Source organism: Oryctolagus cuniculus, chromosome 7 (assembly GCF_051225735.1).
Source record: "Oryctolagus cuniculus isolate XC-2025 breed Fujian yellow rabbit chromosome 7, ASM5122573v1, whole genome shotgun sequence".
Classification (NCBI taxonomy): Eukaryota; Metazoa; Chordata; class Mammalia; order Lagomorpha; family Leporidae; genus Oryctolagus; species Oryctolagus cuniculus.
Window position 1 is genome coordinate 5546306 of NC_142873.1, and position 13829 is coordinate 5560134.

Here is a 13829-nt window from a genome sequence, read left to right on the forward strand (position 1 = left end):
AAATATTTATTATCTGACCCTTTATGGAAAAAGTTTACTGACCCCTGCTCTAAGTCATTGTTCAGCCCAGGATGATACTAATAGCTGTGATCCTTGATAGCTATAATTTTTATAAAATAAGTTGGTTTGATACACATTTAGGGCTTGTAATATATGAAGATACTTCAAAGTGTTCATGGGAAAATGGAATTACAAGAAAAATTTAGTGCAAAAATTCTGAAATCCATGCATAGCTTTTTCCCAGGACCTTTTTGAAGATTCCTTGTGTATGTGACATTTCAAAGGCAAACGCAGAACTAGAGACTGACATTTCTTTTCTGTTTGAATGTGGTCTCACAGCTGAGCAGTATGGTACTTGTTGATGACATAGATCAGGTTACAGAATGAAGAAAAGAATTCATAAAGTAATCAAATTAATCTTTCTATCTACTATAAACATTAAACTCACCAAAGGAATCATACACCTGATGTTTGGTGTACCTTGATATGTATAATTCCAAGGAGGTTGGGAGATACCTTGCAAAAGTTATTCACAGGTGCATTGTTCCATAGTTCACGTGTGCTACTTCTTGAAAAGGAGTATTTCTTGCCACACTTGATAAAACTTCCCCAGCCCAGCTGTGGCTCAATAAAATTTTATTATTTTTGTTATTTATTTTTATTCAAAAGAATTTGTTTCCCTATCACAAAAATTAGAGAATCACACCACCAACAGCAGCAAAGTCCATGGAGTTACATTGATGGTGGAGAGTTTGTTGAGTATTCCCAATGTCCCAAAGGTCATAAAGGAGGGGAAAAAAGGAAAAGAAAAAATACTCAAAACAATCCAAAACCCATGATGACTTTGGGGAGAGACATCACATGACGGTTTCTGCTGCTTCTCTCATTGTCAGCTGCAGATGTATTTCGGCAGGATCAAGTACAGTCTGACTTCAGTAAACCTTTCATACCAACTCTAGCACCTAATTGGGGAAAAAAGCGGAGGGATCAGTTTAATAAAATGGTTTTAAAATATAGAGGGAGGTTAATAAGTCTTTACTATATTTATTAATGGAGAACCAAATCAAAAACACATTTCCCAGCTGGTAAAATACCAAAGAATTTGAGAGGACTGGACATTAATCTTTCTTCCTTTTACTTCAATAGCTGCATGAACTTGTCAGGTTAGTTACTGCTACAGTTAATTAGGGAGTCTTTAAGATAAACAACATAAAACATGGATAAATGAACGAGCTAATGCACAATATGGATATAACATTTTTGAAAAATACTTTGGTATATTTCCATATTCTTAAGAAAATTTTAGGTGGTATATCTTTTTAACCTATTTATTTCTTCCTTTGATAGGCACTGTTTCTATTGATCAAGGGATACAGGACCTAAAGTTCTGTCTCTTCCTACTGCTTCATTCACTTGCTGGTCAATCATCTGCTGTCAAAATATCCTGTAGTTAGTTTTTTTTTTGTCATAAAAGTTGTGATGCTGCTAAATATAAAAATAAGAGGCAGCAAATGGCTAAGAAAGGATGAGGAACATGAGAATACATATGAGACACTGTCAAAAAGGATTATGGTAAGTGGAGACTGCATTCCACGTGGCAAAGATGGACAGATGCAGCCCTGCCCTTCTGCTCTGCTAAGGCTTGAATTTTAGTGTGCTTTCATTATGCTTTTTGTCTTTAAATTAGGCAAACGCATTTCTTAAGACAAGACACCAATGCTGCTCAACAATGTCGTAGGTTCGTCAGTGACATTCTGCAAGTATCTATGCAGTTTTGAGCTCCTGCAGGTATGTTAGCAATCCCAATTGCTCCGAAGTCCTAACTTGTTGAAGAACATAATGCACACCTTTTGAATTCAAGTCTTGTCATGAGACTAAGACAGACTGAGAGACTATGGAGAGCAACTTAAATCAGAGTCCAAAATCTTCTGGCATCTTACTTGCAGTTCCCAGAACATAACAAGAATATGTAGAAAGAACAAGTACCCTCAGAATGCATGCTAATCAAATCTATGTACTGACACCTCTACCAAATGGTGTTTTGGTTAGAAAGTTTACAAGTTAGCTCAGGATTACTTATCCATTGTACTATACTTAATTACTAAATATCCCGTGGTATAATCAGGTACACTTTCACTTCCGCAAGCTCTGACTATAAAGAATATGGAAAACTAAGGTGAATTTATGAGATCGTGTACCAAAGGTTACATTCATGTTCTCAGATTACAGTAATGGCAATGGTACATGATCATGACAAATGAATATTAAAATACTTTGTCCCTGTTGGCAACTGAGAAAAAACCTACTAATCTGGGAAGAGATGGAAGAGAAACATGAGGAAGCTAACAGCAAAGTAAGAGTGAGTTATGTTTAAATGTGGTGAATATTAAGTGTCTCCTTCTGTCTTGGACCCTGTGTATTGAATGCTGGGTAGTATAGTTACACTGGCATAATAAAAACCAACCAGTGCTTGGTCCACAGTAAATGCTCAATAATCTTCCCCCGTTTTTCATTCTATCAGTCCATCTAGCACCCATACAATTTCAGCAAGCTATCTATTCCTTCCCCCTTCAACCAAGCCATTTCCAAGGAGATAAGATGCATGATTTGGAATACTCTCTAAGGTTCAGCACAGTTGTGTGTTTTCACAATCCCATTACCGTCTAAATGACTCGAGTGCAGAATGGAGATACATAGAAAGCTTACCTTAATTGTACCCTGACTGTTAGCAGCAATCAGCACATTGGACTCCTAGAAGAGAACAAGAGCCTTTAAAGTACAGAGAAGGGCTTCCTGGAGGGCAATCTCAGAGAAAGTTTCCTCTTCAACTTCCTTTCTTCACTCCTCCCTAAGACACCATTGGGATGCCAATGTTAACGGGTTTTTAACTACGAATTTCAAAAAAAACAAAGTCTGGAATAAAATGCAAATAACTTGAGAAAAAGTGAGCAACTGCTTCTGGGGACCAGTCCTCCCATACAGTATCAGTGATTACTGTAACTAACGCTAGCCTCTTTAGCCAGTCTCTATGGTAGACTTTGGTATTACAAAAACAGAAGGGAATAAATATTTATCTTGGAGAAGAAAGGCTATCTTTATTTTTAATTATTCTATCACTTTTCATATGTATTTTTAAAATAACCTTGGTGATTACTTGAATAATAAAATATGTGGAAAAGTATATTTCATATTCTAAGCCTTAGAAAAAATATTTTGCTATAAAGTAAAAATGGTAAGAAAAGAAATGCACAAGGCTGATTTTATGAGAGAATCTCAAAAAGAGGTTTTTGAATTAAATTTTTTAAGTTATTTGACAGGTAGAGAAATACAGAAAGCGATACAGACGGAGATCTTCCATTCTCAGGCTCATTCCATGAGCAGCTGGGGCATGCTTCCCGTTGGAAAGAGAGCACCCAACAGGGCTCCTCAGCCTGGACGTGTACTCTGAGGTCTTCTGTTTTCCAGGGCAGACCACGAAGAGGAGGCAAACAGCCTGGAAATGGCCACAAAGGCTGCATGGCTGATGGAAAGGCCAACTCTAAATGATAGCTCTGGGAAACAGATAAAGTGGTCAAAACCCAAGGAAGGACAGTTCTGTCTGTTAGCCTTCAGCCTTCCTGTCAGAGAGATAAGGAAAAGAAAGAACACTCTTGGCCTACATGCTGGGAAAGTCAAGTTAAGTTAAACTTGAATTTCCTTGTTATAAGGGATTTGTGTTTTATAAACTCACACATTTGTATTTTTATATTTTCTCTTAGATTGTAGTGATGCTACTTTTGAAAAATGCTCATCTTGTTACCACTAGCCTGAGAGGAAACAAGTAATCTCTGGGGCCGGCACTGTGGTTTAGCGGGTAAAGCCACTGCCTGCAATGCCCGCATCCTATGTGGATGCCGGTTCGAGTCCCGGCTGCTCCACTTCCAATCTAGCTCTCTGCTATGGCCTGGGAAAGCAGTAGAAGATGGCCCAAGGCCTTGGGACCCTGCACCCGTGTGGGAGACCAGGAGGAAGCTCCTGGCTCCTGTCTTCGGATCAGCGCAGATCCAACCTTTGCAGCCAGTTGCAGTGAACCAGCAGATGGAAGACACAGTCTCTCTTTCTCTGTGTAATTCTTTCAAATAAATAAATAAATCTTAAAAAAAAAAAAAGAAGTAATTTCTTCCACTATCCCAGAATTTTAATGAGATCAGAGTATTCCTTGGATATGACCAATGGTGACAGTTCATCAAAGGTCACAGCTGGTATTTAGGCACGGCAAATTCAGGTACTTCCTTGAGGCTTCCCTTAAACCAGCACATTACATGGGTAAATCTCTTAGATACTCACAATTGGAATTAGCTTAAATATCCACTTTGGGGAATTACGGGCTATTTTGGGGACTCGATGTGCATAGAATCAATGTTACCATATGGGGCAGTCGTCTGGGGTGAAGGGATCAGGAATATAAATTTGAAATTTATCTCTTCTTTTAGTGACTTGCAGATAGAAAGTGGATGTAGTGGGTTTTGGGAATCTGCAGAAAAATAACTTATCCTAAGATGGTCAACAGGCAGAATTTCTGCCTCAGGAGACAGCAAAGGGGCATTGAATGATGCAGCAGGAATTTTCTAGTAGAGCCTCAGAAAATAGCAACGATACTGTTCCTGATGCTCAGGAATGCCTTCCTAAATAAGCTTTATGATATCCGCCTGCCACAAGAGGACTCAGAAATGACTGTTATGGCCACACCTCCCAGAATCAACCCTGGAAACAGCACTGCTGAAGCTGGTCACTGTGCAAGGAGAGCCAAGACTCGGGTTTTCAGCTAGCCCTGCCAGGAGCCACCACCAATACTTGCTCCCTCTGCTGGGAGAACACAGGACGTCGGGACAAGGGGAAATTCATAGCCCAAAGCTCTAGCTCCTGCCACCATTTTCATGCCAGTGATCTCTTAACATAAAGGTAGAGAAATCTGGTGAAGATAAGGATTCACTTTGGGGGAGCAGGAGATCCACTTCTGCCAGTTAAAAGAGATTACAAATTACATAATTCAGGCTTCTGATTCCTGGTGGAAAGGAAGCTTGGTAGTGTGGTAAATTTTCTCACAGTATGAAAGATCAGGCTCACTATAACTAAGATAATCTAGCCAGATCACCACACAGGCGGGGTTTGAGGTCTGTAGAACTTTAAGCCCAAGAAGGCATTCTATCAGGTTTGTAATCTCAGAACCACTACGGCACTGACAGATGATGTCACAGCCAAGAAGGCATTCTATCAGGTTTGGAATCTCAGAACCACTACGGCACTGACAGATGATGTCACAGTAGACACTATCACAGGGATGATCTCAGGCTTTTCTTCCTGTGGAAGAGACACATACCTCATTTATAAAAAAGCCGACAGCGAGTCGACTGCTCAGTTTAAACAGCTTTTAGGACTGACATACAAATGATGTGGGAGTCTAAGAATTCTTATAAATGCTCAAACAATTTTAAAAAAGCAATGAATAAAATGGCTTCACATCTCAGTATTCCTTCTCCCCCCACAAAGACTATGCAACTACAGAAAAGTTCCTTAGCACTAAACTGTCTGTCAAAAGGCTTGATACTGGCTTAAGGGACATTAATTTTTGTGTGCAACAGAAAAATAAAACCAGATATTTTACTTCTAGCATAGAAGTTTTGAAGTGATTTGTGTAAAATTATTACTTGTAAATTCTGAATGCTTTGTTTTTGCAGTTTGGATGACTGGCAATTCCTAGCTGCAGTCTGCTGGAGCCTAATGGAAATAAGTTCTGGCTCAATGGGCTGCTTTTACTTGCTAACTAAAACAAAAATTTCAGCCAGCAATTCTCATTATTTTTCCTTGTTTTTGGGAAACTGGCAAACCTATTTAAACTTTCCTGAAGGCAACGCTAATAAAGTACCTGCTATTCTTTCTTAATATTAAGAGATTAAGAAAAGACTACGGAAAGCTAAACAAGTCTTAAAAAAATGAGATACAGACACAAAAAGTGCTTCAAAAAGTTCATAGAAAAATGAAATTAAAAGATAATATGCATTTTCCAGGAACATGTGGAAGAAACTTTGTATACATCAACTTGCTTAGAATACCAGTGACAGTATATTAACTTTCAATAGATATTGCATCAAAGGGGCCAATATACCGCCAATTTGTTAAAATCCTGAGTAAATTGAGAAATAGTTATTTGCTTAGTTTACAATTGGACAATTTATTCCTAGATATAGACGTAACTGATTTTGAATGTGAATTAATTTTACCATAAACACGCACAATGTATTTGAAGCGTAAAATGTAAAGAAATAAATAACTTCCGTTTCTGGTTACATGAGAGTAAATGGACTAGATTTCCTCTCCTATAAATAGCTAGAGAAAGAGAGAGAGAGAAAGAGAGATAGAGTGAGAGAGAAAGAGAGAAAGAGAAAGGTCTTCCTTCCGTTGGTTCACCCTCCAAATGGCCACTATGGCCGGAGCTATGTCAATCTGAAGCCAGGAGCCAGGTGCTTCCTCCTGGTCTCCCATACGGGTGCAGGAGCCCAAGCACTTGGGCCATCCTCCACTGCCTTCCTGGGCCACCACAGAGAGCTGGACTGGAAGAGGAGCAAGCGGGATTAGAACCCGGCGCCCATATGGGATGGTGGTGCCACAGGTAGGGGATTAACCAAGTGAGCCACCACGCCGGCCCCAGCCTGGTTTTCTGTTTAGGGGCAATTTCTGGACCATAGAGCAAGGAAGGGGAATCCAGATAGAGCACAGAGGAATCTGAGCAGAACATAGCGGACTCACTGAGTTGAGGAGACATAGTCCAAAGTTCAGGGTTCTGAGGGCAGCTGGAATTTTTAAGGTAAAGTACCAGAGAGGAAGCTACATTGAAGTAGAATTCCAAGAACTTGCATAGTGGTCTCACAGGGGTCTCCTTGATTCCATGTCCAAATAATTAGCTCTGTATTCATAGTGTGAAACTACACAGGCCAGGAAAATAACAAGGAACAGAAAAAGTGCAACGACTGGGCATCTATGATATTATCAAGTTCCCACAGGGCTGGGAGATACCTGAGTTCTGACTAGCCAGAGGGAAGAGACCTCACTGAACATTCAGCAGACTGAAGAGAGTCCCCATAGGCGTCCTGCTTTATTAGTGGGGCTAGATTTAAAGTAAAAACTTCACTAGGCTGGGCTCAGTAAACTATAGCCCACAGACTTTATGTATACCCCACTGTCTGTCTTTTGTATTTAAGTTTTACTTGAACACAGCCAAGGACATTTGTATATATATTGTCTATGTGTCTGTTCTTGCACTACCAAGGCAGAGTAGAGGAGTCAAAATAGAGATCACATGGCCTACAAAGCTCTATGGCCCTTTACAGAAAAACTTTGCTGATGGCTACTTTGGATTCACCCTGATAAGAATTAAAGACAAGTATCAAAAAAATCCAGTTTATCTGAAAAAACTTAACTTTCTGTCAAAACAAACTTCAACACACTTAAAAGACTTCAACAAATTCTAGATATTCAACAATGCAACATTCAAGAGGCTATAACCAAGGTGGGAAACTATGTATTACAACCACAGGGTAAAATCAATAAAGAGAAACAGATTCAGCAATGATAAAGACAATGGAAATAGCAAACAAGGACTTTTAAAGCAGGTATTATAATTATGTTCAAGAATCTAAAGGGAATAATGAACTTAATGAGAAATGGAAGGTGAAACTATAAGAACCAAATTGAACATTTACATTTGAAAAAAAAGTATTTGCAATGACAAATTCATGGAATGGACATATCATGAAACAGTGAAGAATAAAGGATTTGATAATACAGAATAAAAAATACAACAGAAACAAAGAGGAAAAAAGGCTGAGAGGCAGGGGATTAACATTTTAGTGACCCACAGGACAATACTAATCAATGTATTATCATAAATCTATCTATCTACCCATCCATTCTGTTGGTTGTATCTCTGTGGAGAACCCTTTAGTTAATTCTACAGAGAATAAATCTTCCTCATCAACTTCACACTGGCTTCAATATGAAGTTTATTAATTTTGTGCCATTCTGTTAATCCGTGATTATTTACCCATCCATCATCAATAGGACAGATATTAGATGCCAGACATTATGCTGGAGTTTTGATTAGAATAAGGCATAATGTCTGATCTTGAGAATACAGACTCACAGGGGAAGTGGACATTTAAACAGAAATCTCATATTGCTCTAAGAAACAGAGTTCAAAAAGGCAACTGAAGAAGCAAAAGAGCAGTCCTCATAGAAGTAGGAAAGGCTTCACAGACACAGATGCAAATGGAACACAGAAGAGTGATAGTTGAAGTTTTTCAGGAGGAAAGATAGAGGATATGTTAGGCAAAGGTCCTGTAAATGCAATAAATTGGGGAGAAAATGGTTTCAGATGATGAGAAATTGTGACTGCAAAGCAGCTCATACATGAATTGATGAGACGGGAACACTAGGGTGGGGTACACATGCAAACTAACTGTACCATATCACAATTAGATGTTTATTTACAATAACAAGGGGTCAGTGACTGTCTTTTGCAAAGATGAGATAGAATAAGTTTTTCATTGACGTGGTAGGAGATCAGAATCTGCCATACTTGCATAAGGATTAATTTTGCACAAAAGGCAAGTGAGAAACACAGGGCACAGGATAAGTTCTCTGCCCTCCTTTGAACAGCCTGAAAAAAGATAAAAAAATTCTTCTTGTAAAGGTACATCCTTTAGAACCCTTAGCCACTTTCCATATTAGCAAGGGGATAGCAACACTATCCTCAGAGAAGAGACAGCACTGAGAGAGTCCAGACAGACAAGCACTAGCACTTACCTGCCATTAATTTCCTATATATTGGCCTTTCTACAGTTTGTTCCCCTAGAAACTATAAATTCATTACCTTTGCCTCATCTCTTTTCTTTAAATTTATCTTTCCTTCTTTTGTCCAAATGGCGTAAAAGCCTTCAGACTTAGCCATTTTTGGGGACTCTCTCTTCTTCCTACTGAGTTCCCTATAGCACCATGCCACATAAAACTTTCAATATCACATAAGTTTGATTGCATTTTCTCCTGTTTTAATTCATCTGTTGTTAGTTCATTTTGCAGACGCAGCCAATCTAAGAGGGGAGAGATTTTGCCTCCTAGTATTGCTCTATTTCTTCAATGATGTCTTACCTCAACTATAATCATTTTCTTTAATCCTATCTTTTAAAAACATGCTTCAAATTACATGTATTAAGTTCAACAAGTAAAATTCTTTTAAGTTCCTTTTTATTCTTTTAAAAACATTTTATTTAGTTTACTGTAAAGGTAGAGTTACATAGGAAGGGGAAAAGGGGAGGGAGAAGATCTTCCATCCACTGGTTCACTCCCCAAATGGCTACAAGAACCAGAGCTGGATCAGGCCAAAGCCAAGAGCTTCATCAGGGTCTCCCATGTGGACGCAGAGGCCCAAGCACTCTGGCCATCTTCCACTGCTTTTCCCAGTGCATCAGCAGGAAGCTGGACCGGAAGCGCAGCAGCCAGGACTTGAATTGGCACCCGATGGGAGGTTGGTGCTTACCCTCCTGTTCACAGCGCTGGTCCCTGTGATAGTTTCATCTCTTTGCACAGTAGACTTTAGGAGCTATCTAATGCCTAAGGAAGAAACCCAAACTCTTTCTTATCCCCAGTGTGGAACTAGGACTGTACAACCTAGTGTGCTTCCCAGCACCAGCCCTCTCCGGACTCTTTCACCATCTTACTCAGACGACTCTACTACAGGTTTCCTGAACAGCCGTCGCACTTTCCCTCTGAGCCTCTGTTCACACTGTTCTGGAATGACAGCACAGTGTTAGTTTTGAGGCCAGGCAGGCTTGGGTTTAGATTCCCATTCTACTCCTTATTCAGATGTGTAATCTTGGGCAAATCTGAGCCTCAATTTTACCTGTAAACAAAGTCAAGACTATATACCTTAAAAGGTTAATGATCATGATTTGAAATAAGATAGCACTTAGTACAATGCCTACCTGGTACCTAACAGATACAGGTGTGTCTATGGTCTTCTCTATAAGAACTTCCTTTACTTTGACTTAAGCCTTCTAAAACCTTGTATGTCTTTATGGAGCCCAGCTCAAAAGCCCACACTGTTAGAAAGCATTCTATAATTCTCCACGTTAGATGTAAAATCTACCATCTAGAGCTAATATTATCTAGGAATTTCTTCCATTCAGATTTATAACACAGTGATTTGTTAATGCATATTTATATTTACTAAGTTGTAAAACTCCTAAATGCAGAAAATTTATTCCTATAACACAATATTTGATTAGTTAAAAACAAGTATACTTGTCCATTTATATGGATTAATATATAAAATGTTGAAGATGACAACAACATTATTGATTTATCTCTTCTCACCTATTTTCTCAGTGCATATCATGTATTTTCTAATTGTTTCCAGAATACTATGTGGGAAATATTATTATGCTAATATCACTGAAGAAAGTAAAGCACAGAAAAGGTGACTAACTTCTCAGAAGCCTCACAGCTAGCTGTTGAGTAGTAGCAATAGAGAGCAAGCCTGGTAATCTGGCTCCAGTACTCTTACTTTTTTCTTTTTTTTAAAGATTTATTTATTTATTTGAAAGTCAGAGTTATATATAGAGAGAAGGAGAGGCAGAGGGAGAGGTCTTCCATCTGCTGTTCACTCCCCAATTGGCTCCAACGGCTGGTGCTGCACTGATCCAAAGCCAGGAGCCAGGAGCTTCCTCCAGGTCTTCCCACTTGGGTGTAGGGGCCCAAGCACTTGGGCCATCTTCTATCGCTTTCCCAAGCCATAGCAGAGAGCTGGATTGGAAGTGGAGCAGCTGGGACTTGAACTGGCGCCCATATGGGATGCCGGTACTGCAGGCGGCGGCTTTACCTGCTATGTCACAGTGCCGGACCCCAGTACTCTTACTTATAGCAAAACCGTAACACAGATACAAATAACATATGCCTCACCCTCTACCCTCAGATGTTTAAAAACACAACTTTGTCAAATAAAGATCACAAAAAAATTCACATTTTTCTGCTGTAAAACAACTATTGTTCTGTGCTTAAGATTAAAGGCAGGGGCTGGTATTGTGGCATAGTGGTCTCTGTGTACAGTTTAATCTATCATGGACTCTGTGTACAGTTTAATCTATTTTTCACTCAGGCATCCCACACAGGCACCAGTTCCTGGCCCAGCTACTCCAGTTCCTATCCAGCTCCCTGTTAATATGCCTGGGAAAGCAGCAGACAATGGCCCAAGTGCTTGGGCCCCTGTACCCACACGGGAGACCTGGAAGAAGCTGGGCTCTTGACTTCAGCCTGCTACAGCTCTGGCTGTTGTGGTCATTTAGGGAGTAAAAGAGCAGATGGAAGATCTTTCTGTTTCTCTCTCTCTGTAACTCTGACTTTCAATAAATAAATAAATCTTATAAAAAGACTAAAAGCGAGTTCTTTGAAGATTTTATTGGGGTTAAAAGAAAAGTTTAGAAAGAAGATTTAAGCTTGAGCTCTGAGAGAACACTAATAGTGATAAGAATATGTGAAGTACACTGAAAATGCTATTCACATTTGTACTCTAAGTGCAACAGCCACAGCTGGGAGAGCAAGTAAAAACTGACAGAAGCAGTTCTGACTTCAGCAGTTTATCTTTGAAGTACTGAATTTTATTCTTTTTTAAAAAATACTTATTTATTTATTTGAAAGTCAGAGTTACACAGATCGAGGAGAGGCAGAGAGAGGGAAAGAGGTCTTCCATCCAATGGTTCCCTCCTCAATTGGCTGCAACAGCCGGAGTTGTGCTGATCCGAAGCTAGGAGCCAGGAGCTTCCTCCAGGTCTCCCACATGGGTGCATGGGCCCAAGGACTTGGGCCATCTTCTAGTGCTTTCCCAGGACATAGCAGAGAGCTGGATCGGACGTGGAGCAGCCGGGTCTTGAACTGGTGCCCAAATGGGATGCTAGCACTTCAGGCATTAACACGCTGTGCCACAGAGCCGGCCCCCTTGAATTTTATTCTTAAAATGAGATTAGATTAAAACTGTACATCCATGGAAGCCTTTTGGACAAGAATTTGTTAAAGTGGAGTACAAGTTATAGTATCTACAAACACAGCTCCCTAGAGGCCAAGGAAGGAGAAGAAGAGTTTCTTTACATGAACATAAAAAAGTTAACACAAATTCAGGCTTACTAGGATTCCAACAAGAGCTCAATTTACATTTTATCTGTTAATTTCTTAAAATTCTCTCTATAGAACTTTTTGTTTTAATTGGAGAAAGGCATTCATTTTCCCTTTATGAAAAGAGAAGTCTTGTTTTCTCACTGCCAGAAGAGAGAGTGGTAATTTGTAGCGATGATTCAGTGTCACTGAAAAATAAAGATCTTTTCATACAAAAATAGAGTTTTAAGGCTCCTATTTTCCTCTTTCTTTGGGGTTGGGTGGGAGAGTATTAATATTTGTATTCCAAATACATCTTGAAATTAAAGGAGTTTTTCTCCTCATGTTCATGGACTCTGTGTACAGTTCCATCTATTTTTCACTCAGGACCTGAAGCCACAGGACAGTTTCTTGGGAATCTGCCCTTTCAGGTTCCTTTTAATGCATGATGTAGGGCTGCTTTAGGAACATCCCTTCCCTTTCCCTTGAGGAGAGGCACAGATGCAATATGCAGAGATTCTTAATAGTTTTTCTCCAATCAATGCTCTGTTAAATGAAGCTATGCAACTGTTCAATTTCATCATTCCTTTTTATTTACTTCACACCATCCCAAAGCCTTTAGGCCCCCTCCCCCATGGCACCCTCTGACTTCAATGCAAAAGAGAAAAACGTTCAAAGTGCTGATGCTTCCTTCTTCCTCCTACTGGGCCACAGTCAATTTCCTGACAAGTAGAATAATTCTCTTACTACAATCACTTTATATACCCTCTTCTTCTTCTTTTTTAAAATCAAGTTTCTACTACTTTTGGATCTCAGAGTCAAATGCATTTCACTGTTGTCTGGGTTTCATTCCTCAGGAGAGTCTTTCTATTTGACCAGTGTTTATTTACCTTAATATAGACAAGAATCTTTATCACACATGTGCAGAGTGTGAGAGCCCATATGGAGATATTCAAATACAGGCTTCAGGATGATCTTCAGAGGCTTATGCATAATTCCCATCTGTACCTTGTTTCTTTCTGTTGACCCTTCTTTCAGTGTGTGGTTTTTCATCATTGACTTGATACAATATGTAAGTATTTTTAAGAAAGAGTGAATACAAAACCACAATCTATCAATAAGAAGTCCTGTTCCATTTCCCCCCCCTTCTTAAATTTACTTATTTGAGAAGCACAAAGTCCTATGGAAAAACAGAGGCACACAGAGAGAAAGATCCCTGTGGCCATTTGAGGAGTGAACCCGAGGATGGAAGACCTCTCTGTTTCTCCCCTTCTCTGTATCTCTGCCTCTCAAATAAAGAAATAATCTTAAAAGAAAAGAGAGAGTCTTAGCTTTCATATATATCGATCTCACATTTTAAACCTCATTAACATAGGTTTCTAGAAGTCTTGTTATATGGAATTTGGTCTTTAATAGTTCTACTTATATATAACGATTTCGAGTGCTGTCACTGGAGGAAAGGGTTTGGCCACAGGATCAAGGTGTTTCAGAGTTAACAAATGGAACTTGGCCAGGCCAATACCAACCCTCATGCCAGGTTAAGACTCAGGAGACTGGAGCTGCAATCACAAAGGAATGATTTCCAGATCATATAGTTAAACCAGGTCCCCTCTTTTCTTACACAGGTACCTTGCTTAGGATATACTGGGTCT

General features: G+C 39.4%; 1 protein-coding gene across 11 annotated transcripts in view; it reads right to left on the reverse strand.

Moving 5' to 3' along the window:
• Nucleotides 1-619: 619 nt before the first annotated feature.
• COP1 (COP1 E3 ubiquitin ligase) overlaps nt 620-13829 on the reverse strand; it is a 209809-nt gene continuing 196599 nt past the window's right edge. For 10 of the 11 annotated variants that reach the window (XM_051856979.3, XM_051856982.3, XM_051856981.3 and 7 more), the window contains 2 exons: nt 2707-2751; nt 620-962 (listed from right to left, as the gene is read on the reverse strand). In XM_051856979.3, coding sequence (XP_051712939.1) covers nt 945-962; nt 2707-2751 — 63 coding nt within the window. In that variant the 3' untranslated portion in view covers nt 620-944. Of the gene's footprint in view, nt 963-2706; nt 2849-13829 lie in introns of all 11 variants that reach the window. The other variant, XR_011390253.2, reaches the window with a different exon arrangement.